A 27,008-nucleotide genomic window follows, 5' to 3' on the forward strand; every position below is an offset into this window, starting at 1 on the left:
TTTACCACATTTAAATTAAATATAGGAAACGTGTCACCACTCTATAGCTCGACAACAAAAAAATCTTTGTTCAATCTCAAAACTCCACATGTTACAAATTTGGTGTTATCCCTACAGTCGTATGTTTTAATCTCAGCTTGTCCTAAATTTCTTGAGTAGTATCTTAGCAAAACACGAGTTTAGTTCAACCGGGGGAAATTGCAGGAACGTTAACTTTAGAGAAACTTCGGATTGTTTCAAAACAAATGGCGGAACCGGAACATTACGACACGTCGTCGTTCCACCAGGCTCTCCTCTCCGAGAGCCAGCCGCTGTCATCCCAATACGTCGACGTTCTGCCTCCACATCCGCCGGTCTACCACCGCGGTGTACTCCGTAGATCATGCCGCTGCGGCGTAATCTCCTGCGCCGTCGTGTTCATCTTCCTCGTCGCCGCCTTGGTCCTCCTCTGGCCGTCCAAGCCCCAGCTCTCCATCGTCCACCTCAAACTGAACGGCCTCAGCTTCCACGCGCTTCCCGAAATCTCACTCGACGTGAAGCTGAACCTCACCGTTAGAGTTCGGAACCGGGATTTCTACTCCGTCGACTACGATTGGGTGAATGTCACGATCGGGTACAGGGGGCAGAACCTGGGGAATGCCACCTCGGAGGGCGGGAAAGTGAAGGCCCGCAGCTCTTCGTACGTGAACGCAACGCTCGATCTGGACGCGGTGGAGATCTTGAGCGACGTGGTTACGTTGGTGAAGGATGTGGCGGAGGGTGAGATCACTTTCGACACGGAGTCGAAAATCGGCGGAAAGCTCAAGCTTTTCTTCTTCGACTTGCCTCTGAAGGTAAAATTTTGATGTATTCCTTGGAAAAGTTTTCATTTTTCCATAATCATTCATTATCCTTCTGTACTTCTGTTATATATTGAGCTGGATATATCAAAGTTTTGAGTTCGTGGGCCGGCTCGACTCATCTTACAACCATCGATTCCATTTATCAATTCACTTCACAGTTTCTTGTGGAGTTGATACCATATCATAATGTGTGTAATTTGCAATTTGATACAGGCGACGATATCGTGCGAAGTCGTTGCAGATACAAGCAACCAAACAATTAGTTCGCAGAATTGCTATCCTGAGGTAGACTTTTAACTCTACTGATTTCATAATGTTCCCATTGATCATGATCTTATAATTGGGACAAATGTAGGATAAAGGGTATGTAATTCTTGATGTTTAGTGTTAAATTTCGAAACATTATGTGCCAAACTTGCCATTACAACTACTGTGGTAACAAGCACAGGATTCCCAGGACCTTTGTTGTTGTATCAACAGATTTATGTCTAAGACCATTATGTCCAATCACTCTTTCCTTTCGTGTTTTTGTTTGTTAGACTAATTTACATTCCTTGCCAGTTGTAGTAGGGGAGATTGCGCGACCGAGACCGGAGGTTCCACGGTGTATATGTTTTCGACTGGTTTCAGATGCGAGTTTCCATTTCAGGGAAATGTAACAATTAACAGACACTGTAAGAGTTCGAACTATTTATATCATACTAGCATTTTATTGATCATATGTGTTGATTTGTACAACCGCATCATAGCAAATAAAAATCAATGAAACTTGGACCTAACCCACTGATATTCTCCACGATGATGCCTGCACCGGAACGACCCTGGATGGCTCGTCGGTGAACACAGGCACGTGATTACCTTCCCACGGTCTCTGCTGGCTCTCTCGGCCAATCGGACACCTCTATCAACCCTTTCCGGCGATGCCGATGGAGTTATTGGCATCGATAGCCGGTTGGGGTTGGTCTTGTGGTAAGCACGGGGCAAACATGAACTTGGGTGACACATGTTTTCCTCTGTTTCAAAAATTTTCTTGTCCCTATAAGAAAGGGAGAATCATTGGGGTTGTGTCGGAAGGACGTTAAAGCAATGGAAGGAGGGAGGAGGAGAAAAAGTATGTGTGTGATTCAATAATAGTTTGGGATTTTGTTTCATTAAAAAGTCTGCACAATAATTTTCCATTCGCGTAAAAAGGAAAATGATTTGTGAATTGTTACGCAATGATTCGAGTCGAGGGACACACAAGTATTAGGTACATACAATCTAAATTGGGCTGCGGAGAATGATGTGGTGGGCTCGTTAATTTTATGGTTCCAATGGTGTGGGCCTGCAAAGCCCATATGGTCTTTACATACATTGATACAGACACAGTAGAGCCAGGTCCAAAATTAAAGAAACCAAGATTGAGGTGGTCCCATTAAGCTAGTATCGAGACATGGTTAAACTAGAGGAAAACAAAGTATTAAATTTGGGGCCAATCCAAATAATACCAATGATAAATTGATAATAAATCAAAGGTCAACTCCAACTTATTTGGGTAAAATAATATTAAAAAGAATTATTTATATGGGTTAGCTCGATTTTTCAAAAAAATAAAATTCTCAAGGTTATTTGACTTTGATTAATGATTTTCTTGGTTATGAAAGTAAAGAATACTGTATAATTTTTTTTTTTTTTTTAAAAATTATGTTCATTCAGCCATTGTTTAATACGGTTCATTTCAACCTACCTTTAGAGGCATTACTCTCATGATAGATCTAAGTGTTCTCATTTATCAATACATGTGGGGTTCACTAAAAAATAATTAACCCCACATTTATCGGTAAATGTACACCGTTAGATCTATGTCAATGCAGTGTCTGTATAGATAGGATCTAACTTTCCGTTTAATACGCAACATAGTATCAAAATCGAGTTGTTGCAACGACCATCCATAACATTCCCTCCGTTAATTCGGGTGTTGAGTGAGTAGTTGAAAAATTGATGAAAAGATATTTTGGGGTATAATAACTATCGTTATTTGGAGAGCAATCAAAACTTTGTGTTCGGGTTAGTGTACGTTTTAAAAAATTATATCGTTTATATGATTTTTGATGAAATAACAAACGTTAATTCCTATACATTTATATAAATTCCATTTGAACATGTGAATGAGACTCAGATAAATTATGTATGAGATTGAATCTCTTTTTTCTTTTTCTTTTCCCCCTACTTTTTACTAGGGAATTGGGAAAAGATAGATCACGAGAATAATGGATTGGCCTATTAAATGCCATCCCAGTGCGTAGACAAAAAAATATCCCTAAAGTTTAGGGACATTTTTGTAGTTTCACTTATTCGGATGTGACTATTTGACTCCTTAGCCAAAAACTAGTATAATAATTTTATCATAAAAGTAAGTGAAAGTGCACCAATTTCTTTTTTAGACTAATATAATATAGTACTAATTAATAAGAAGAATTACATTTTAATACTGGCTCTTGGAATGTGATCACTATATATATAATAACCTTTTTTTACGTGTATTAATTAGTCTTACCACAAGGAATTGGAGACATTCATATTGTTTTGTATGTAATTTCTGTGTGAGGAGCTGATCATGATTTAAACTTCGATAAGATATAAAATTGAGACAATTGTGTGCGAGTAGTGAATTTACAATATTGATAGTATCATGACATTAAAATTATGTATTATAAACGGTTCAAATTAGATAGTATATAAATCGAAACGTTCAAAAATTATACATTATATTTTCCCAAATTTTGACTTGTCCATCTAAAATTATTTTCAATTTTCAACAACAATCAGAAGTGTTATGGTCATATTACACGATGTATCAATATTTTACACATCACTATGTGATGTATCGACGTTATTTTTAACCTCAGATGACATTGTCACGTTGAAAACTTGCCATTCCCATGCAACACCGCTCCTTTTTAAATAAAAAGAATCTTTCACATAGTAAGATTTGATCATCCACATTAATTCCACAGGTTACTTTATGCTTTTTTGAAACCAAATTTGACTAAAGCACATGACCAAATTGTCTATGCTGAAAAGTCACATGGCATTCATTTACTACCGTTTGATTAGATAATATCAATATCTAATGGTCTATATCTCAATACACGAATAGTATGAATAATATTTATAGTGTTAATTATGTGACAAAGCATGTCATGATCAACTGTAAAGACTTTTTTTAGGATAATTTGTACCATTATGATTATAGCTTGAACTACAACGTTAATCCCCTCTATATATTACTATTTTGTTACTTAGATACGGGCAAACTTTTAAAAAAATGAAATACACTACAAATATCATTTTTCAAGTTAAAAAGTTGACCAAAGTTAGATGACTAAATACTCTGATCAAAGAGAGTACTCACCCTTATTTATTATTAATATTATATATGTTAATTTATTCAAATTATATAAACATTCACCCTTTCTATAAAATAACATTGGAAAATTGTTTTTTTGGTCCCGTATATTTGTTACTTTGTAATTTTGGTCCTTTATATTTTCAGATTTCAGTTTTAGTTCACTATCTTTCTTTTTTTTTGGGCAATTTTAGTCCTTTTCCGATGTGGCGTTGATGTGGAGCTGATGTGTACAGTGCCACGTAAGCATTTTCGAATAAAAAAGATCGAAATTGCCAAAAATCAGAATATGTAGAACTAAAACTGAAATATGAAAACATAGAAGACTAAAATCGTAAAATGATAAATATACAGAACAAAAATTGTAATTTTTCCAAATAATATTACAAAATATAATCAGGCCCAATTTAAAATATTTTTTGTGTTCGATTCCTTTCTATGTGGACCATGCATGTTTTGCACATAAACCAAGAAATATGACTCATCAAACGTTAATGGAATAGAGAAAACCCTATCATGATCCAATTATAAATAAGCCAAATCCAAAGGTATAGCACCACTCTACCCCTCAAAAAACACACACACAAACACACACACTCGACTTTGTTTCTGTTCATTAAATGGATCAAGAAACATGGGATTTCCCTGCCAGCACCAATGAGGAACATATATGCTGGCCAAGAAGCCAGTACTCCATTCGGAACTACGACCGATTCGTGTCGAATAATTTACCGTTAACAAGATCAAAAGCTGCTGCTCCGATTTGGATGCAACTGTGGAAGAAGATCAAGAAAGAGAAGAAGAGAATGTTCCATTGCTCAAACTCCATGAGATTCACTTATGATCCTTACTCTTATTCGCAGAACTTCGACGAGGGGTCGATTTGGGCCGATCCGGACGATCTCTCCCGTTCATTTTCAGCTCGTTTCGCTGTTCCGGCGAGGATCTTTGAGAAGAACGGATTGATGGTCTGAATATATATATATTACATAAGGAGGAGAAAATTTTAATTGCCTTATTTCATATTGCTACGCATTTTTCATCATTTTTCTTTGGTTTTGTTTAGATTTTAGTGACTACTATATATAGTTAATTAGTGCATGGTCAGAGTTTGTAAATCCAATATGATATTCTCTTAATTTTGTTTGGCTTATGTGACATCAATATGAAGATAAGCAGCAAATCAAGTCAAATTCTTGGGAAAAAAATGAAATGGTGTAAATATAATTCAGCATTTTGAGCTAATAATATTTATATTTTGGTATTCATTTCATCATGCTCGTTATCTTTGTGTCTTCATTTCCAAGTAAAGTTAGATGCTTTCAATATCTCTTTTTTTTTTCCTTGATTTAATTTACTTGTAGCCTAATGTCAACTTTCCCCTGTTGTTGATGTGGAAAATTGTCAATAAAGACAAAAGGAATACAGTATCTTTTCATCATTGTCTTCTGGTAAAAATTAGTTTATATAGTGGCATAAAATATTGTTGAGTTTAGTTCATTTTACAATCCAAGTTTGGTAGCTTAAAACAATTTTAAAAAAAAAAAGAAAAAGAAAAGAGAGAAAAACTAGTTTGGTGCTTTTTTTTATTTTTATTATCATGAATATTTAATTGAATTTGAAATGAGAAATGAAACCACTTTAAATTTATTCACACCAGTCATAAATTTATTCTTTATTAAATAACTATTAGAATTAGAATTCAACTGCCAAGCTGGTTAGGTATGCCGTATGTATTAACTTTTATAGGGACCATAATTCTATATTTTATTCACTACGCATGCAGACAAGTGAGTAAATTCTGCGGCATTAATATTTGACTTAAGTTAATAGCCTACGTAACGGTCACAAAATTTATATTATTTGTTTTAATTATTTTCTTAGGTCCACATTTCGGCTCATTAATTAAAATTATGGTTATTTAATTTAAACCTAGTTAGGCTATATGTAGAAGAGCCGATAGATATATGCATTATAAATAGCTAGTAATCTAGGCACGCTTGAAAATTCATATATATAAGTAATTTGTGTTGTGATAAAAAATAAATTAATATTTCTGTAAAAAAAAATAAAAATAAATTAATATTTCAATTATGTTTGATATTGAAAAAAATAAATATTAAATATGATAGTTAGAAAATGATCAAGTAATTAGTTACTTGAAAGAGTCGTTGCATATATTGTTATATAATAAGATTAATGGTACGATATATTTTCTTATCTGATACTCAGATATTCATATTTCATAGATCGAAATCATTATGCATACATGGTTTTATGATAAAATAATATTAATATACCAAATAATTTGCTAAGAGTAATTATGTAGATTTATTATGTTTTTGTGATTTTTTTCTTCATAGAATATAATTATATATGTAGATGTGTTTGTTAATGTATTCTAATGAGTAATGATACATCCAATTTTTACACCGAAAAATAGCGGTTGTTGGTTTCATCGTCATTAAAAAAAATTTTAAAAATTTATTCGAATGTTCAAAAAGGAATCTTCTTCCTTTTTTCTAATTAACTTGGTGATCTCTACAAGGACAAGATTACAATAATTTTCTATATTAGTCAAACATCGAATTCTATTCTTAAATTAATAAACCTCTTTTATATAATTTAGTATGATGGAAGTCTATGGTTGTCTCCTCCATGAGACATAATTTAACTATTTCAATTTTAAAAATGTTTATAACATAATGGAGGTGATAAATCATGCTGCCATAATTGAAATTAAGCATGTGAAATAATAAAATAATCATTTTCAGTTCTGATTCATCGTTGTTCAAGGCATATGGGCCACTTTGGTATGCGTTATGTTATGCTCATAATACGGCGCTTTTGTAAAAGTAATGAATTAAAATTTAAAAGTAATTATTTCTTGGGTTAATAAGATATATGTGGTGATCAAATAGTTTCTTATTTATGTTGTTTTTTTTTATTTTTTTAATTATTATTATTATTATTCACTAATGCCTTATTCACAAACATTTTTATAGAAAAATGGGGAGGTAGCTAGCTCTTGCGCATAAAACTATGATAATTGATATATATGTATGATTTGGTTGGTTGAGTAAGCCGTAAAAAGATACCAGATTTTATAATGAGTAAGATCATGACCAAGTAGTTGTCACCCCTCGTTTCCACGAATCGCTTAATATAATGAGATATCGTCATAAATGTAAGTAAATAAATTTGCGTATTGGTAAAAAACTAAACTTCGTCCTAATAACAAAAACAACACCTAGAAATTGAGTAGGTTATTGGGACAATGTAATCAACCCACAAATTCACATGCTGGCATATATATATATATATTAATGTGTCGTGCCCTCAGTTTTTCAAAACCTTTGGCCGAACAATCAAACAATTCCTTATGTTCCCTTATACTAATTAAATGCATAATTATTGAATTAATTATTTTTAAAATTCGATACTGACAGATTCAGAGGACGAAGAAGACTCCACCAGCCGAAAATTATGGGACCAGACGGGAAATTATTATTTGTCACTCACGGACTCACCCATACTATGCTAAATTATCAATATTTAAATAAAATATAATTTTAGATATATATATATATATATATTAAATAACATATGGCTATGTTGACTTAAATTTTTCATTATTGTTTTGTACAAAATTATGTGTACGTATTATGATGAAAAGATATTATCAGGGGAAAAAATTGATATGATACAGACATCACAAATAACTATTATATGAAGTTTCTTTCTTACTAATGTGTAAGTACATGCATATTATGTTTAGGTCAGATTTTTGATGAATACAAGTGTGAAAAATATTGGTCAATTCACATAAATATCATACAAATTTATTTGTAATTTTTCCTAACAAGTTCATGAAGAGACCAAATGAAGTTAATCTAGCATGCTCTCTTTTATAAGATATATATAGTCTCGAAGCACGCATTGCATGTTTGGACAACGTTCATGATTTTGTTTTTAATTTATTTTTGTTTCATGAATTCTGTAATTAAATTAAAAAATAAGAAGTGTAAAAAAAAAGGTAAATCAAAATTTGTAAAAAAACAAAAAAAAAACAACTAACTAAATGCATTATTGGTATATTAAAAAAAACCTCACCCATATTCAGTCAGTATTCACTTCTCTCCCTTAATTAATAGTATAGATATATAGTAAAAATCTATTGAATATAGCTCATCTGACACCAAAGTTTTAAGTAATTTGAAACCATATCTTATATTTAGGGCTGACATACCGTATCGAAATACCGGAATTTTGACATATCGTAACGAATTTTTTTTGATATATATACAGTCATTTTTTCGATATACCAAATTTTTTTTCGGTATTTATACGGTATCAATATGGATTTTTTTCGTACCAAAGTTTTGGAATTATACTATCGGTATCAGTATGAATTTTTTTAATATCAATAGTTGTAGTAAGATATACCGAAAAACCACCCCTACTTATATTCGAGACTCAATTATAACAAACTTTTCATCGACTTAAAAAAAAATCTCGACTAAAAAAAAAATCCATCACTTTTAGCCAGCATTTTTATAATTTTGGTTCTAAGTCGGTCCCTATATTGGTCCCCCGTTGATAAACACTCATGTCAAGTAACTCACCAACAAACTTTTCATTCCATTCCAATCTCTGGCCTTCAAGACAGCAAACATACGCTCAAGCTTTACCCTACCACCAAACCAGCCTTATTAATGCCTCAATCTTTAGGGTTTTGCAAAGTCAATAAGTACTACAAGCAAGTGGCCATGCATGAAAATTTGATCATGTGTATAGCTGTCTTTTGCGTGTGGGCTCTTATTAATCTTCAGATACACTACTATATATTATATGGATAACATTTAATTATATGCATAGTCTTATTACCATCATGATAATTGATAACGGAACAAAGTACAAATAAGAGACCAACGCCTATTTCAATATATAAATTGTACGTGACGATACATTATTTTTTTTTTGCGAACTACATCGGGTGATAGACACCTTAGATAGCTAGGACCGTCGAATCTCTTATGTTGTGCATCATCTCATATTTTATGATCCAATGGTCATTATGCTCTACCGAGTGTGTTACAATCAAATCCGATACCATGAAGACCTACTTTGACTATTATCTTTGTAATGTTCTTGTGTTGATCGTTTAATTGGAAATTTGTTGTCAATATTCGATGAATTTAACAGATGAAAAGGAACCAAAGATCCAAAACCAAAAGAATATCCAAGTTTATACATAACAAAAATCTCAATAGGTCAATTTACATGATTAAAATTGCAATTTTCTCGTTTACTTACTCATGAGTATTGTAACCAGAAAAATTGATAGATATTGTGATTGCATATACACATTGCATTTGTACAACCCGTTTGTTTTATAAGCCTTGCAATATGAAATGAATGGAGAAAATAATGCACTTATTAATTAAGCTTAATCCAAGTACATTTTATGAATATTTAATTTATTAAATTTGGGCCTTTTCTGATATCTCTGTCCATCCCATTGACAATATAATAGCCCAATTAAACTGTAACCGAAATAATGGCCCAATTTAGACTATTTAACGGCCCATGCATGGCGTATCAGAATTAAGACTATTTAACCCATACAAAACCATGTAATTAATCGTGTGTCATTTTATGGAAATTATATTTAAAATGGCGTTGATATTTGATGAGATTTGAGTTATAACAACATTAAAATTATGTTTACTAATAAATTATATAAATTACTCATAAAATTTAAATCTTCCTAAAAATTTTACAAAATATCATCTATCAAAAATATATATTATCAATTGGACAATTATATTATATATATAAAATAAAATTTTATTTTAAAAAGTACTATAAATATTTCATTTTCATAAAAAAATTCTTTATTTTTAATAAAACTAAAAACCTGATTTATCAAAATTTGGTAATTTTATTTTTAAATTCCTCTTGATAAACTTTATATTTTAGGCATATGAGTTATATGTCAATTGCTGTGTATTAAAGATTATTAAATCGGGAAAATTTTCATTAACGACCGTTTTAATTGTTTGAGGTTCTTTGTACACGACTGATCAACAAAATATCTTCGATATTATGATAACTACAATTAAATAATAATATTAGAAAAGCATTTATTTTATAAGAAGAAAATATAGAAAATTTAATACTCATTAGTTGGCATCACTCATATGTCTTCTTCAATAAAAGCATGAAAATTAAATAAAATATTTAATAATAAATAATAATTGCCCAAAAACTCCTTGTACACCTAAATTACACCCACCACATTAAAGGGTATTTTTATTTTCATTAAATAGCCACACAATTATTTTTCGTTTATAAATAATAAATATCATTTATTATCCAACAAAAAGTAAATGATATATATTATATAGGGGAAAAATATTTTCTAAAAAGATATGCTATAAATTTATTTATATACATAAAAACATATCTATTGTATTGCCATAATATCATTATTATTACACGATTCACATCCGAGTGAAAATGGGCCATCATTAAATTTTTATAATTTAATGAAAATTTTATATTTTTTTAATTATATTCTTTTTTTTCCGACTATAAATACTACTCCACCCCATGATTGCAAGTTGCACATTGTAGTACAAAATCGATTAAAATTATTTTATTTTATTTTTTTCAAAAAAAGAAAAAGAAAAAAAAAATGCCAACGCAAATCCAAAAATCATTTCAAGAATACCTCTCGAAAATCAAAATCTCAAACAAACAAATCCAATTGCGGTTGAAGAGCAGTAGGCATACCAAAACGCCGTCGTTTGCGTCGGACGGCGATGGGGGCCGAAACGGCGCCGTTGCGTTCTCCGGCGGCGTCGATCAGTTCTTATTCGAGAATTTCAGCTCGCTGTACCAGCTGGAGGAGCATGAATCAGAAGATTATTCCTTCAAGGCCCAAACGGCGTCGTTCCCCTTCGATTCTCCCAAGCTGATCGGCACTCCGCCGCCGGAGAATCTGTGCGGCTCCGCTAGGTTCTTCGTCGCCGCCGGCTCTTCCAGCTCTCTGATCACGGACGAAGCGTTCTCTTCGTCGACCTCCGCCTTCACGACGGGTTCCTCCGCGCCGGAGAAAGCGGAGCGGAGCGTCGCCGAGGAGGAGGAAGAAGAAGAAGAAGAAGAAGAAGAAACGGAGGCGGAGCGGGGAGATTTCGTCGCGATCCTGACTTATTCTCCGAGTCCGTACGAGGACTTCCGCCGATCGATGGAGGAGATGGTGGAGGCGCGTCTGGAGCAGGAAGGGGGAGTGGATTGGGGATTTATGGAGGAGCTTTTGTTTTGCTATTTGGATTTGAATAACAAGAGCTCGTACAGGTTCATACTCCACGCATTCGTGGACTTGGTGGTGGTGTTGAGCGGAGATTCCGGGAGGATCCCGGCGAGACCTCCGCCGTGGAGCGGCGGAGGTAGCAGAAGATGGATGAAAGGCGAGAAGTAAATGCATGCATGGAAATTTTTCTCCTGTGTTTTGACAAATTAAAAATGTAAATATATATAAAAAATATTATATTAGGTTTTTGTGCATGCATTTTTAGAGTAATTAAATTAAATTAAATTAAATTAATTTCTATGATTTGATTTGATTTGATTAGATTCAACGTTTGTGAGTTAAAATAGTTATGTTATCGTTATATTTCAATTTGTTGTATGTCTCGTTGTTTTTTCATCCATCTTACGAGTGAAGAAATGCTCTTAATATTAAACAAAATGATAATTGATAAATAATCTAGTCACATTAAATTTGTAAATGGCTTAATATAATGATTATTTCATTATTTTTTTTAAAAAAATCATTATATATATATAGCATAAAATTTACTCAGTTGTTCTTCGAAATAACACAAAAAGTTTATCAATATAATTAATTGACTATGTCCACTATATTATATAATATAATATTCAATTAGAAATCAAGAACGATATTATAAAAATATTTACATGAATGATGAAACTATCAATTTATCAATAAATAAAGCATATTAAAAGTTATTATTTGTACCCTAAAAAAAAAAGTTATTATTTGTGAATGTATATAGTGTGATATATTGAATATTTAATTATCAAGGGGCCGATGGTCTACTGATGTGTGCATGCATTGGTTTTTCTAAAATATATTAGAAACAATAAATTAAACTAACTAATATAAAGTCGCGAGCTCCTTAGTCTAATTATATATATATATATATATATATATATATATATAATTTTGCCATCCTGCCCACTCACCGTGCTCACCTAATGTGTCCACATGAGTTCGCACTCAACTATTGGATGTGATGAATTGTGCGTTCAATAGTTGAGTGTTACCTCATGGTGGACACATTAGGTGGGCACGATAAGTGGGCAGGATAGCAAAAATTTATATATATATAATCATACTGACTATATTATATATTTGTGTTTGCAATCAATCATCGAGATAGATAGGTGCATTGAATAGTGCGAAATCTAACCACGAAATATGTATTTGTAAACAAAAATAAAAAAATATTTACATAAAATCACAGGATATTTTAATAATAATCAAATCTTGTTCCGTATAATTAATATGTTTGTCATTTTATTTATATATTTGATATTAAAAAGAATATGTAGATATCCACAATCGACTAGTCCAAATCAGACTGAACCACTCGAGGCCCGCCCGATTTAATTCTCTGAACACTGGATGACGTTTTCAAAGCGATGGCATGCATGTTATCTTATTATCTACTTTATTTTGATATATGAACCTAGGTTTTAAGCATTTATTAAAGAAATTATAACTATTTTAATTTGAAAGAGTTTAAATTCCATAACAAATCATTTGAATTATAGGTTATATTTCCTAATCCTAAAGCTCCCTTGTGTTGCTTAGAATGCAACATGCTTGTATGCATTCGAAGTCGGACTCAAGTGATAGTAATCCTCAGTCAGTTGATAGAGTTTTGATTATCTTTAAAGTTTTGTTGTTCAGAATATCCAACAATTCATGTTTATTCTATCACATGAGATTTGAGAATGAATAAAAACCATTTGATATAAGTTTAAGAATATCCTATGACAGTTCGTATGGGCATAGGCGAGTTGGTAAGGCCTGAGATAATGTGGAAAGAAATTTTCCAGCGTTGCGGGTTCGATCATCGTGTGAAACATATTTCCTGTTGAAATATTGTGGGGTATGTTCTGGGGGTTGACCATGTTGCTCCCTCCCTCAGGTATCTGCCGCTCGTGCATATCTCTCGATTTAACATTCGCATGAGCCAATGGGTCTCTGAATCATGTGGAATTGGGTCCTCTTCAGAGTCAACCCTTAAAAAAAATAATATCCTATGACAATGATACGGGGATAGATAAATTGGACCAGAATAAATCTGAAAAGCCCAAAATACATGTTGTATATTCTAGAAGGAAGAAAAGAGAAGGGCGGGAGAAGTAGTTATAAGAACATGTGAGGAGCGTGTGAGAGGGTCATTCTGTTATCTTGAGATTTGTACTAGCTGTGCTAGGGAAGTGTGTAAACATTATATAGAGTTTTACTCTGGGTCTATGAAATAAATCGATACTTACGTTCCTTGCTTGAGTTGCTTGCTTTACATACTTGTGTTTGTGTTTGATATCTTGGGCTCAGGTGAACAATCCTATCAATTGGTCCGACATGTCGGATACCTGAGCACGAACGAAGTCTGACTGCGACACGATCGGAGGCTAGGTTTGAGGTGCTGGAGAATTTGGTGCTGAGTATGAAGGAGGATGTGTTGGGATTGCAGGAGGATATGGGGATTGTGAAGAAAGCAATGGGGGAGATGTCTGAAATCAAGGCAATGTTGGCTGGTTTAGTGAAGGGAAAGTTCGTAAATCTGGAGATGGGACAACCGGAGGGTGATCCACCAAACGGCGAGACACACTTCTCCGAAACTAACGTTGGCGGGAAGGGCTCCCGCAGAGGTGATCGGTTGGAGGACTCGGGAGAGGTGAGACACTTGTTGAAGCGTGTGGACTTACCGAGTTTTCATGGGGATGATCCTGTTGGCTGGATAGGGAAGGCGGAACAATTCTTTGAGCTCCATGACACAACAAAAGGAGATCGATTAAAAATTGCCTATATTTGTCTCGAGGGGATGGCAGTTCACTGGTTCCGATGGATTCGCACCAAAATTCCGGATATGGATTGGGAGCGATTTGCGGAAGAACTTAACAAACGCTACAGCGGACGGAAGGCTGTAAATCCCTTTGAGTTACTCGCGTCGTTACGGCAAGGACAAGGATCGGTGGAAGAATATATCACCCGCTATGAGGTATTGATGGCGCGGATCGGCGATTTACCAGAAAATCAGGCGATGGGATATTTTGTGAGTGGGTTGCGTGAACAGATCCGGGCACACATTAGGATTCACGAACCCAAAACAATCATTCGGGCTATGGATCTGGCCCGCAATATAGAGGAATTGAAGTTGGGAAAGCCCAATAACTCAAATTCCTTGTTTTTTCCTACGGGCCCCGTAAGTGACTCTGGTTTGGACCCTAGAGGGGAGGGACGACGAGTTATGAGTGGGCCATGGGGTCGTCGACACGATCCAATCGTCGAAACCCAAGAGCGCCGCCCATCTCATCCCAATCTTTCCTCGGGTTCGAAGCTATCTTCGGTGGGAAGTGTGGGTAACGATCGTGGCGTGATATCGACGGGGGGTTCTCAGGTGGGGCGTGAAGGGAGAATTGTGTCCCATCAAGAATATTTACGGCGCAAGGAAAAGGGTCTCTGTTTTAAGTGTGGTGAGCCATTCAAACCTATGCATAAGTGTGCGTCCAAAAGCATGTGGGTTACGATCTTAATGGATGAGGAAGACGACAATCTGGAGGAGTGTGGCGTGGAATCAGATAGTGACACAAGCGGCCAGCCCATTCAGGTAACCTCTATTGACTGCGGGTGTAAGGCCCGAAAATATTAAGTTGTTGTTAGATATTAAGTTCTTAATGACGGGATTTAAGAGTTAAATTCCGAATAAGAGTGAAAAGATGAATTTAAAAATTTATGGAAATTAGAGATTTTAATTTCGGGTCAAAAATATTTAATTTGAGGATTTTTCGGATTTTAAGATTTTAATATCCGGAATTCTTAAATTAAAAGATGAAAAATATTTGAATTGATATTTATGGAATTTAGGATGTAAATTCCAAGATTATAAATATCAAGGATTTAATTTGAGGATGAAATCCGAGCAAGGGCCAATTTGCAAATATTGAGAAGTTCAAGGACTAAAATGCGATAAGGTCCGAAATGATTTAATTTTAATTCGAGAATATTTAATTTGAGAATTTTTAGAGTTTAGAATTAAATTCTAATATTCTTAAATTATTTAGGATTGAAATTGAATTAAAAAGATTGGTCAAGGACTAATTTGCAATTACTAAAGAGTTGAGGGACTAAACTGCAAATAGGCCAATATATATCAAAATTGACACATATTTCCTAGCATTTCACGTGTGTTCAGAAGAAAGGAAGGAAGAAGAACCAGCAACGTTCCTAAGCCATATTTTCTCCTTTTCAAACTCCGTTAAAACTTGATCCGCCCGGTAGAATTTCCGATTAAGCATATATTTACGATCACAGCTCCGAGTGCTACGTTTTGACGTAAGTTTTATGAAATTCTACCATGTTTAAATTTTATGATGTTGTTAGAATTAATATTTGATTGTATAAACATGTTCTAGCATATACGACGATAGCATAGCTAAGACAGATCGAGAAAAGATCGTCGTTTGAACATGTTTTAGATTTTGCGAAGAATTATCGAAATTCTGAATTTTGGGGAATGTTTGTATGTGTATGTACTGGTGAATTAGTGATGAATATTGGTTTAGATGGTTGCATTAATAATGATAATGCATTAGGCATTTTCGGTTTCGTACCGTTACGCCGCCGGTTCAAGATTTTGAATTGATAGACATTATGAATGTCTAGAGCTGATATTTAAGCTTATTGTGGATGAATTGAATATAAGATTATGTTGAGAATGAAGATATAATGATATTTGAATCAAAAGATTAATCGGACTCGAATAATTGCGACGTCGGTTTGAATTCCGATTGTATTAGTAAGATTTGAACTGTATAAGCTTTAAAGAATCATCGATTCAGATATATGTTATCATCTATTTCAGATTTGAAGTACAAATTATCGTAGTTGAATCGATGAGTTAGAGTTCGAATGACTTGAAGTGTTTGAAGTTGAATCAAGAATACCTTCAAGTAGCACTGATTGAAATGAGCAGAATTGTATGACCGATTCGGCTAGCTTTGAGATGATCAGCATTGGAAACAGATTCAAGATATTTGAATCGCGATGAAAGGTATGATTCGACATTATCCTCGCAAGGTAGAACAACTCGAGAACGTGGTGGTTTTCGAGTTTTCCTAAAATCACATACTTACTTGTTTAAGTGTTTTTATGTGATGTACTTCTTATTATTATTTTGAATGATGTTTGAATGGTGTGATCAAGATGTTTTATAGCATTTAATGCATACAGATTATGTTGCATTCATCTTGAACCCTACCTTGAATAGCGCAGAGGGCAGAATGACCTAGAGTGCAGATGACGTTTGGAGAACTGTAGTTGAGTGGCATGGAATGTAGATTTACTTCCAGAGTCAGATGACTCATTGCACGGAATATAGATTTATTTTCAGAGCTAGATGACTCACTATAGTTGCACCAAAGTCAGGGGAATTGAGATATTTAACACCACCTCGATTGGGAGAGTCGGTGGTCAGTTAAAGATTTTATTTCTTCGGGATCCCAGAACTACAAATTATTGATATCAGATTTGATAGTCTATTCCTTGGCACATGCATTGCATTTATGCATTAACCTAGAGCTTTCTATGGTTTAGAATATGTAGTTATAAATGCTAGCATGTTGTGATATGTCATTCTAGATATGAATGTTTTGTTATGCTTTCTATGCTATTGCTTTAGATGAATAGTTATGCTTCAAGAATTTAAGAGTCACTGATGATTCTATAATTTACATATTATTACATGTTTTATGATTTCAGATTATTATGGCATATAGATTCCATATGCTTTAATGATGTATATGCATGTCTTTCATACTGAGATTTATTCTCATCGGAGTTATCCGGCTGTTGCTTTATTTGTATGTGTGCATTGCATCAGGTTTGGGGCATGAACGAGTCAGATGTGTCTTGGATAGCTCAAGATTGAGAAAGATTAGCATGTGGTGACTTCGGGCTAAGAATTGATTGCTGTCAAATGCATGTTAGAAGGTGTTGGTTTAGTTTGAGCTTTGAAAACTTAGAATTGAGTTTATTGTATTGCACCTTAGATACATTTATGAGATTATTGTTATGTCTAGATATGAATGTGTTTATGCTTGGGACATGTTGAGATTATGTATGCAATTTTTCAGATTTGAAATAGCCCTAGCAACTTTGATCTTTATTGTAGCCTTTGGTAATTTTTGTAAATTTTTGCACCGACCCTTCGTGGTAGAATGAGCATAACTTTTTACTGAAAACTCCGATTAGGGTGCGGTTGGTGGCATTGGAAAGCTAAGAAAAAGATCTACAACTGTTATGTTTAGAATTTTTTCAGATTCTGCCCGAAACCCATGCGCGGGTGCGCCGGAAGAGGGGCACGGGCGCGCATGGGGTTCTGAAAAAAAAATTTGGGTTCTTTCTGCGACGTGATTTTGCGTCGCCAAATGTTCTGATTAATTTTATTCAGATTAAATTATTATTGTCTAATTAATGATGCTTATTCATTAATTTCTCCTTAAGATGAGATTAGCACCCGAGGTCTCCACAGCGGGACACTCCAGCTACCATTATATTCTGTCGGTGGAGTGACTGGGGCTCAAACGATGAAATTCATGGCTACGATTGGGGGCACCGAGGTGGTGACGATGGTGGACAACGGAGCAAGTCATAATTTCGTGTCCCGGAAATTAATCACCGACAAAGGGTTACCGTTTGATGCGAGTGTGAAGTTTGGGGTGTATTTGGGAGATGGTTGTCGAGTGGATTGTCAAGGGGTCTGCAAGAATTTACTGGTGGATATCGGCGTTTGTCAAGCAACTATTCAGGGGTATTTATTTGACTTAGGTGGGGTGGATTTGATTCTGGGTGTAGATTGGCTTCGAACATTGGGGGAAGTCAGGGTGGATTGGAGTAAGATGATCATGAAATTTGTACAAGCGGGGCAGGAGTTCGTTATACAGGGTGATCCGACCTTAAGCAGATCACTGATGTCTCTCCGCTCCATGACCAAAACAGGGGATATTGTTTTTTGCGGAGTGGTGTGTGTCACAGCTGCAGCAACATCGGAAATAGGGCCAGAGGTTGAACAGCAAACTCCATGGGAGATTTTCGAATTGCTGTAGCACTTTGAGGATCTGTTTACACCTCCAACAGGACTTCCTCCTATGCGTAATCAGTCGCATTCTATCTGTATTCGGGAAGGCTGTGGTCCAGTGGTGGTTCGGCCTTACAGATACGCGTACTGCCAAAAAAATGAGATGGAACGGCTGGTAAAAGAAATGTTGGGAGCTGGAGTTATTCAACCAAGTTGTAGTCCGTATTCCAGCCCCATGGTTCTCATTAAGAAGAAGGATGGTAGCTGGCGTTTCTGTGTCGATTATAGAGTTTTAAATGAGATCACGATTGCAAACAAATACCCCATACCTGTGGTGGATGAATTGTTGGATGAACTACACGGGGCACACTATTTCTCTAAGTTGGATTTGCGCTCTGGATACCACCAAATCAGGATGTCACAAGATGATGTGCCTAAAACCGCATTTCGTACACATTCGGGCCACTACGAATTCTTGGTAATGCCCTTTGGGCTAAAAAATGCCCCAGCCACATTTCAAGCAACAATAAATGACGTGCTTCGTCCATATCTCAGAAAGTTTGTCTTAGTCTTTTTTGATGACATACTAATTGTAGTAGCCCGTACCCAAAATCAATGATTAAGTGTTAATCAATTCATTAATCCTACTAGTTAAGAGTAAATGTGATTAAGGAAACTCTTAATGGGTTAACGGAGTCTGGAATTTGATTCAGAACACTTGAAAATGGTTTGAGGGTCATCGAGTTCGGAGGCTCCGAAGTCAAGGTTCGGACGGTCCGAAGTCAGGGTTCGGGCGATCCGAAGAGTGGTTCGGACGCTCCGAACGTGCTGCCGACAGTCGTCATGGATGACGCCATCATGCTGACGTAAGCAATGACGTAATATCGGGTTCGGACAATCCAAAGCCCAGTTCGAACGACCCGAAGTCCAGTTCGGACGACCCGAACGTGTTCGGACGACCCGAAGTCCAGTTCGGACGATCCGAACTCCGTCTATAAATAGGAGGGCCGAGATTCAGATTTAGACGCACCAATCACCTCTTCTCTCTCGATTCCTTAGCCTTCTAACTCAGATCTAGGGAATTCTAGGCATCCCATCGGAAATCCGGAAGTGCCATAGCGATACAGGCGTCGTAGCGGAGCTGTGGCCTAGTTTTGAGGCACTCGACAGCAAAAAGCTAACGACGGACGAAGGTATAGCTTTTGCTTCCTAAAAATATTTAGGAGTATGCTTTAGCTTAGTTAAGGCTTTTAGAGCGCTATAATGATAGTAGTATCATTTGGTAGTGTAGCGCGGATTATAGGCGTGGACCTAGGGCTGATAGCACTTGCCTAGTATTTGAGGTACGATAGTACTGTTCGAGATATCCTGACTGAGTATGCATGTATTATGTGACTGCATGGTTTATATGTCATTGATTTATGCTGCATTCATTTGCATACTGAGCTATCTCCTTCGAGATGTCTGTTAGTAGGGTTTTTCCCTATCCTGTTAGTGGTTGGACTTCCATCGATTTGGGTCCAGCATATCCACTGGTATTATGGTATGGGAGCCACCTCCTGAAGCGACGGCACAACGTGCTACAGACCAGGGCCCGGTCTATCTCTGTTATCTGATCCTTGACCTCGAGTTTATAGGGAGTTCACTTTGCATGCATGTATACTCATACTCTCGTACTGAGCGTTTTATGCTCACGTCTCGTACTCTGTGTTCTGGACATCCTATTCCATGGGGCAGGTTTGCGATTGGACGAGGCGGGTGGATCCAAGAGGTGCTAGTCAGTGGTTGGCCAGCTGGAGCTTCGTCTAGGTTTATTTATGTTGTTTTGGGTTGATACAGCTATTCGATTTGGTTGTATAATATTTGGATAAATTACAGATTCCTTTCCTTGGGATTGTATTTGTTTATGGTTTCCGCAAGTTTATTCTGATATTTGTTTAATTAAGTTAATTGCATGCCTAAGTTCTGTTTAGTAGGTGATCCAGGTAAGGGTCACTACATTTATGGTATCAGAGCATGCAAAAGTATTCTTGGGATTTAGTCTCATCATAAGATATTTTTGTAGATGGCAAACTACGATGATGAGAGTAGCCACGGAAGTGGAGGCGGTCGTTGGGGCGATGCCGGCCGAGAGCGTCGTCGAGAACGGCGTCATCGTCATCATGACGACGAGCGTTTCACTGTGCATCGATTCTTAGCTATGGGTCCTAAGCCCTTAGTTGGAGGTGAGTCTCCGGAGGATGCGGAGAACTGGTTAGACTGCATGGAGATGACTTTTCAGACTTTCCAATGCACCGAGGAGCAGAAGATGGAGACCCTGGGTTATCTTCTGGATGGACGTGCGCGCAGGTGATGGAGGTTTACTTCTGCACCTTTTGTTGCGGCGAGAGGAGTTGCTACCTGTGCCGAGTTCCACACAGCTTTTCAGAAGCTGTATTTTCCTCCAGCACTCTGTCAGTCGAAGGCATGCGAGTTACTGAGTCTGCGACAGGGAGCCATGTCTATTGACGAGTATCAGCAGAAGTTCTTTGATCTGCTATATTATTGCCTCGAGATTGCTGACAGCTCTGGGATGAAGTATAATCTGTTCCTTCAGGGCCTTAACCCTGAGATCCATGACCGTGTGGCGGTTGGTGACGACATGTTCTACGAGGGTTTGGTGAGCCGTTGTCACCAGGCGGAGGACAGCATTCGACGGAACAGGTCTTTCTCTCAGTTGAGACCTGCTAGTTCTTTGGGTCCCCGTGCCCAATATTTCAAGAAGTCTGGATCTACTTCTTCTTCCTCTGGCTCTACTGGTGTTGTTCGTTTCGGAAAGAAGGACAAGTGTGATCACTGTGGGAAAAACCATCCATCCGACAAGTGTCGTAGAGCTTCTGGAGCTTGTTTCCGTTGTGGAGAGACTGGTCATATCCAGAGGGATTGTCCACTATCTGGGGGAGGCGGTTCTGGTTCTGGCTCAGGATCTGGTTCTCAGGCCACCGTTCAGCAGAGGTCGCAGGTACAGCCTGCTGGGAGTTCTCATTTGAGGCCACGAGCTTCTGGCCAGGTGTTTGTCTTGAGGCATGATCAGGCAGTGGAGGAGAATGAGAAAGTCATCGCAGATACATTTCTGCTTTATGGTATACCTGCTCTTGTACTTATTGACACTGGTGCATCTCATTCCTTCATTTCTGCACGTTTTGTTAAGAGGCATAAGTTACCATGCATTACACTAGACGTAGTGATGTCTGTTTCTACTCCGACGGGACAATCTGCTTTGGCTAAGCGTCTAGTGATGGGTTGCCCTTTAGAGTTCGAGGGTAACATTTTGATTACGAATCTCATGGTCCTGGCGATGGACGACTTTGATTGCATTCTGGGAATAGATATGTTGACTACCTATCGAGCTTCAGTGTACTGCTATCAGAGATTAGTACGCTTTCATCCGGAAGGGAGTGAGAGCTGATTTTTCTATGGTGAGGGAGCGCGACCCCCGATGCCTTTGGTATCAGCTTTGAGAGCCTGTCGAGCTCTAGAGTCTGGCAGGGAAGGCTACCTTATCTATGCAGTTGATTTGTCCGCTGAGAGCGTTTGGATAGAGAGTATTCCGATCGTGGATGAATTTCCAGATGTTTTTCCTGATGAGATTCCGGGTTTTCCTCCTGTTAGGGAAGTCGAGTTTGGCATAGAGTTGATGCCGGGTACTTCTCCTATTTCTCGAGCACCGTATCGTCTGGCTCCATCAGAGATGCGTGAATTGAAGAATCAGCTACAGGATCTTTTGGACAAGGGGTACATTCGTCCTAGTGTATCTTCTTGGGGAGCTCCTGTTCTTTTTGTAAAGAAGAAGGATGGGTCTATGCGGTTGTGCATTGACTATCGACAGCTGAATCGAGTCACTGTGAAGAACAAGTATTCGTTGCCTCGTATTGATGACTTGTTTGACCAGCTGCAGGGCACTTCAGTTTACTCCAAGATTGACTTGAGATCTGGGTATCATCAGTTGAGAGTTCGTGATCAGGACGTAGCCAAGACTGCATTCCGTACTCGCTATGGGCATTACGAGTTCCTATTGATGCCATTTGGTTTGACTAATGCGCCGGCTATATTCATGGATCTGATGAACCGTGTCTTCAGGGAGTATTTGGACAAGTTTGTCGTGGTTTTTATTGACGACATTCTGGTGTATTCGCGTAATACGGAAGAGCATGTTTCTCACTTGCGATTGGTACTACAGACTCTTCGAGATGAGCAGTTGTACGCCAAGCTGAGCAAGTGTGAGTTCTGGATGGATATAGTGGTCTTTCTTGGCCATATCATATCCAGGAAGGGGATTTCTATTGATCCAAGCAAGATTGAGGCGGTGCTTAATTGGTCGCTTCCGACGACGGTTGCTGAGATCCGTAGTTTTCTGGGTCTAGCAGGTTATTATCGTCGCTTCATTCTGAACTTCTCTCAGCTAGCTCGACCTTTGACGCAGCTTACCCGCAAAGGTGTGGATTTCGAGTGGTCCTCCGAGTGTGAGGAGAACTTATGTGAGCTTCGATGGCGGTTGACTTCTACGCCAGTGTTGGTATTATCGTCAGGATCTGGAGGGTATGTGGTATACACTGATGCTTCTCTTTAGGGGTTAGGTTGTGTCCTGACTCAGAATGGGCATGTGATCGCATACGCTTCTAGACAGCTGAAGCTTCACGAGGACAACTACCTAGTCCATGATTTGGAATTGGCAGCCATTGTGTTCGCTTTGAAGATCTGGCGTCATTATCTGTATGGCGAGAAATTTGAGATCTTTACCGACCACAAGAGTCTCAAGTATTTGTTCACTCAGGCGGAGTTGAACATGAGGCAGTGACGTTGGATGGACTTGCTTAAGGACTATGATTGCGAGATTAAGTACCATCCGGGAGCTGCTAATCTCACCGCTGATGCATTGAGTCGCAAGGTGCGACTATCCGCACTTCAGACTTGTTCGATGTCTAGTGCGATCAGTGACTGTTGTACTTCGAGTTATACCTTCAAGCATAAGAAAGGTATGCAGAGTATCCAGATGTTTGCGATATTATCTGAGCCAGCTTTGTATTCACGGATTCGAGATGCTCAGATGTCTGATTCGAAGACCCAGCGTTTAGCTTGTCTATCTAACGAGGGTAGCTCGTCTGGATTTCATTATCAGTCAAATGGCTTTCTGTGTTTATCTGGTAGGCTTGTGATTCCGCAGGATGAAGAGTTGCGAGAGGAGATCTTGTCTCAGGCGCATCGCACTAAGTTGAGTATTCATCCTGGGAGCAACAAGATGTACAAGGATCTACGTACTCGTTTCTGGTGGAAAGGAATGAAACGCAGTGTTTATCAGTTTGTTTCGAGATGTTTGGTGTGTCAACAGGTCAAGGCAGAGCACCGACGACCTGGAGGATTGCTTCACAGTCTGCCTATTCCTGAATGGAAATGGGAGTTTATCACAATGGACTTTGTGACCCATTTGCCGGTATCCCCGAGGAACTGTGATGCTATCTGGGTTGTGGTGGACCGACTCACCAAGTCAGCGCATTTCATTGCCTATAGCCGGGAGTACAATGTGGATCGTATGGCTCGGTTTTACATTCAGGAGATCGTTCGACTTCATGGAGTGCCTGTGAGCATTGTCAGCGATCGAGACCCCAGGTTTACTTCTAGATTCTGGGGGAGTGTTCAGTGTGCGATGGGTACTACTCTCAGTTTGAGTACTGCCTATCATCCGGAGACTGATGGTCAGTCAGAGCGCACTATCCATACTTTGGAGGATATGCTTAGAGCGTGCGTCATGGATTTTGGTTCAGCCTGGCAGGATCATTTGCCATTGATCGAGTTCGCGTACAACAACAACTATCATACTAGTATTGAGATGACACCTTTTGAGGCGTTGTACGGGCGACGTTGTCGTACTCCACTCTTCTGGGAAGAAGTGGGGCAGAGACAGGCTGAGGGACCGGAGTTTATCCAGCAGGCGATAGACATTGCTGATCAGATCAAGAAACGGATTAAGACTGCACAGGATCATCAGGCCAGCTATGCTAACACCAAGCGTAGGCCTTTGCAGTTCGATGTCGGGGAGAAAGTGTTTCTAAGAGTGTCACCTTTCCGCAAAATTCTCAGATTTGGCCTTAAGGGCAAGTTGTCTCCCAGGTTTATCGGTCCGTTTGAGATCTTGGAGAGCATTGGCGATTTGGCTTATCGACTAGCTTTGCCACCGCTTCTTTCCAGTATTCACGACGTGTTCCACGTATCTCTGTTGCGACGATATGTGGCGGATGAGTCCCATATTTTGCAGCGGTCTGAGGTTCAGGTGAGCAAGGATTTGACCTATGTTGAGAAACCTATTCGTATCCTGGATTATAAGGATAAGGTTTTGCGGAACAAAGTCATTCCTTTGGTTTTAGTTCAGATAAGGTTTTGCGGAACAAAGTCATTCCTTTGGTTTTAGTTCAGTGGCAGCGCCGAGGCACTGAGAAAGCTACTTGGGAGCTTGAAGACAGGATGCGTGAAGACCATCCTGAGTTGTTTTGATTTCATTCTTTAAGTTGTATTCAGTTGAAAACTCTGTAAACGTTTGACTGGAATAAAGAATGTTTCTGATTTCTGTTTTACATTCAGTACTTAAGATCTGTTTTCGAGGACGAAACATCTTAAGTGGGGGAGAATGTAGTAGCCCGTACCCGAAATCAGTGATTAAGTGTTAATCAATTCATTAATCCTACTAGTTAAGAGTAAACATGATTAAGAGAACTCTTAATGGGTTAACGGAGTCCGGAATTTGATTCAGAACACTTGAAAATGGTTTGAGGGTCATCGAGTTCGGAGGCTCCGAAGTCAAGGTTCGGACGGTCCGAAGTCAGGGTTCGGACGATCCGAAGAGTGGTTCGGACGCTCCGAACGTGCTGCCGACAGTCGTCATGGATGACGCCATCATGCTGATGTAAGCAATGACGTAATATCGGGTTCGGACGACCCGAAGCCCAGTTCGGACGACCCGAACGTGTTCGGACGACCCGAAGTCCAGTTCGGACGATCCGAACTCCGTCTATAAATAGGAGGGCCGAGATTCACATTTAGACGCACCAATCACCTCTTCTCTCTCGATTCCTTAGCCTTCTAACTCAGATCTAGGGAATTCTAGGCGTCCCATCGAGAATTCGGAAGTGGCATAGCGATCCAGGCGTCGTAGCGGAGCTGTGGCCTAGTTTTGAGGCACTCGACAGCAAAAGGCTAACGACGGACGAAGGTATAGCTTTTGCTTCCTAAAAATATTTAGGAGTATGTTTTAGCTTAGTTAAGGCTTTTAGAGCGCTATAATGATAGTAGTATCATTTGGCAGTGTAGCGCGGATTATAGGCGTGGACCTAGGGCTGATAGCACTTGCCTAGTATTTGAGGTACGATAGTACTGTTCGAGATATCCTGACTGAGTATGCATGTATTATGTGACTGCATAGTTTATATGTCATTGATTTATGCTGCATTCATTTGCATACTGAGCTATCTCCTTCGAGATGTCTGTTAGTAGGGTTTTTCCCTATCCTGTAAGTGGTTAGACTTCCATCGATTTGTGTCCGGCATATCCACTGGTATTATGGTATGGGAGCCACCTCCTGAAGCGACGGCACAGCGTGCTACATACCAGAGCCCGGTCTGTCTCTGTTATCTATCCTTGACCTCGAGTTTATAAGGAGTTCACTTTGCATGCATGTATACTCATACTCTCGTACTGAGCATTTTATGCTCACGTCTCGTACTCTGTGTTTTGGACATCCTATTCCATGGAGCAGGTTTGCGATTGGACGAGGCGGGTGGATCCAAGAGGGGCTAGTCAGTGATTGGCCGGCTGGAGCTTCGTCTAGGTTTATTTTTGTTGTTTTGGGTTGATACAGCTATTCGATTTGGTTGTATAATATTTGGATAAATTACATATTCCTTTCCTTGGGATTGTATTTGTTTATGGTTTCCGCAAGTTTATTTTGATATTTGTTTAATTAAGTTAATTGCATGCCTAAGTTCTGTTTAGTAGGTAATGCAGGTAAGGGTCACTACACTAATATACAGTGGAACGTGGGCTGATCACTTGGTGCACTTAAAGATCATTCTTGGGGTATTGCGGCAACACACGTTACTGCTTAATGAAAAGAAATGTTGTTTTGGATCCACACAAGTCGAGTATTTGGGCCATGTTATATCAGGACAAGGGGTGGCTATGGATAGCACCAAAATAGAGGCAGTAAGAGCATGGCCTACTCCACATTCAGTGCGCGGTGTACGGGGATTTCTAGGACTTACCGGATATTACAGGAAATTCATAAGAGGATATGGCATGATCGCCAAACCATTAACAGAACTATTGAAAAAGAACAACTTTAAGTAG

At 38.0% G+C, this 27,008-nt stretch overlaps 4 protein-coding genes across 5 annotated transcripts; all 4 read left to right on the forward strand.

Annotated features, from left to right (window-relative positions):
• The first annotated feature begins 34 nt into the window (after positions 1-34).
• Positions 35-4,843, forward strand: LOC140864087 (uncharacterized). Of its 2 annotated transcripts, none has more exons than XM_073268004.1 (3): positions 35-833; positions 1,056-1,127; positions 1,410-4,843. In XM_073268004.1, the coding sequence occupies exons 1-3, from the start codon at positions 246-248 to the stop codon at positions 1,410-1,412; spliced, it is 663 nt and encodes a 220-aa protein (XP_073124105.1). In that variant the 5' UTR covers positions 35-245; the 3' UTR covers positions 1,413-4,843. The 2 variants fall into 2 exon arrangements, with proteins under 2 accessions (XP_073124105.1, XP_073124104.1); XM_073268003.1 differs by having other exon boundaries at positions 36-833; positions 1,404-4,843.
• A 7-nt stretch (positions 4,844-4,850) lies between these two features.
• On the forward strand, positions 4,851-5,204 carry LOC140862000 (uncharacterized). Its single transcript, XM_073265005.1, has one exon. The coding sequence runs from the start codon at positions 4,851-4,853 to the stop codon at positions 5,202-5,204; it is 354 nt and encodes a 117-aa protein (XP_073121106.1).
• A 5,723-nt stretch (positions 5,205-10,927) lies between these two features.
• Positions 10,928-11,816, forward strand: LOC140867398 (uncharacterized). Its single transcript, XM_073272465.1, has one exon. It carries the CDS (start codon positions 10,931-10,933, stop codon positions 11,714-11,716), a length of 786 nt encoding a protein of 261 aa, XP_073128566.1. The 5' UTR covers positions 10,928-10,930; the 3' UTR covers positions 11,717-11,816.
• Positions 11,817-14,000: 2,184 nt separating this feature from the next.
• Positions 14,001-27,008, forward strand: LOC140862001 (uncharacterized). The gene is made up of 4 exons (XM_073265006.1): positions 14,001-15,186; positions 18,059-18,576; positions 18,661-19,110; positions 26,667-27,008. The coding sequence occupies exons 1-4, from the start codon at positions 14,001-14,003 to the stop codon at positions 27,006-27,008; spliced, it is 2,496 nt and encodes an 831-aa protein (XP_073121107.1).

This window comes from Henckelia pumila, chromosome 4 (genome assembly GCF_033568475.1).
Source record: "Henckelia pumila isolate YLH828 chromosome 4, ASM3356847v2, whole genome shotgun sequence".
Classification (NCBI taxonomy): Eukaryota; Viridiplantae; Streptophyta; class Magnoliopsida; order Lamiales; family Gesneriaceae; genus Henckelia; species Henckelia pumila.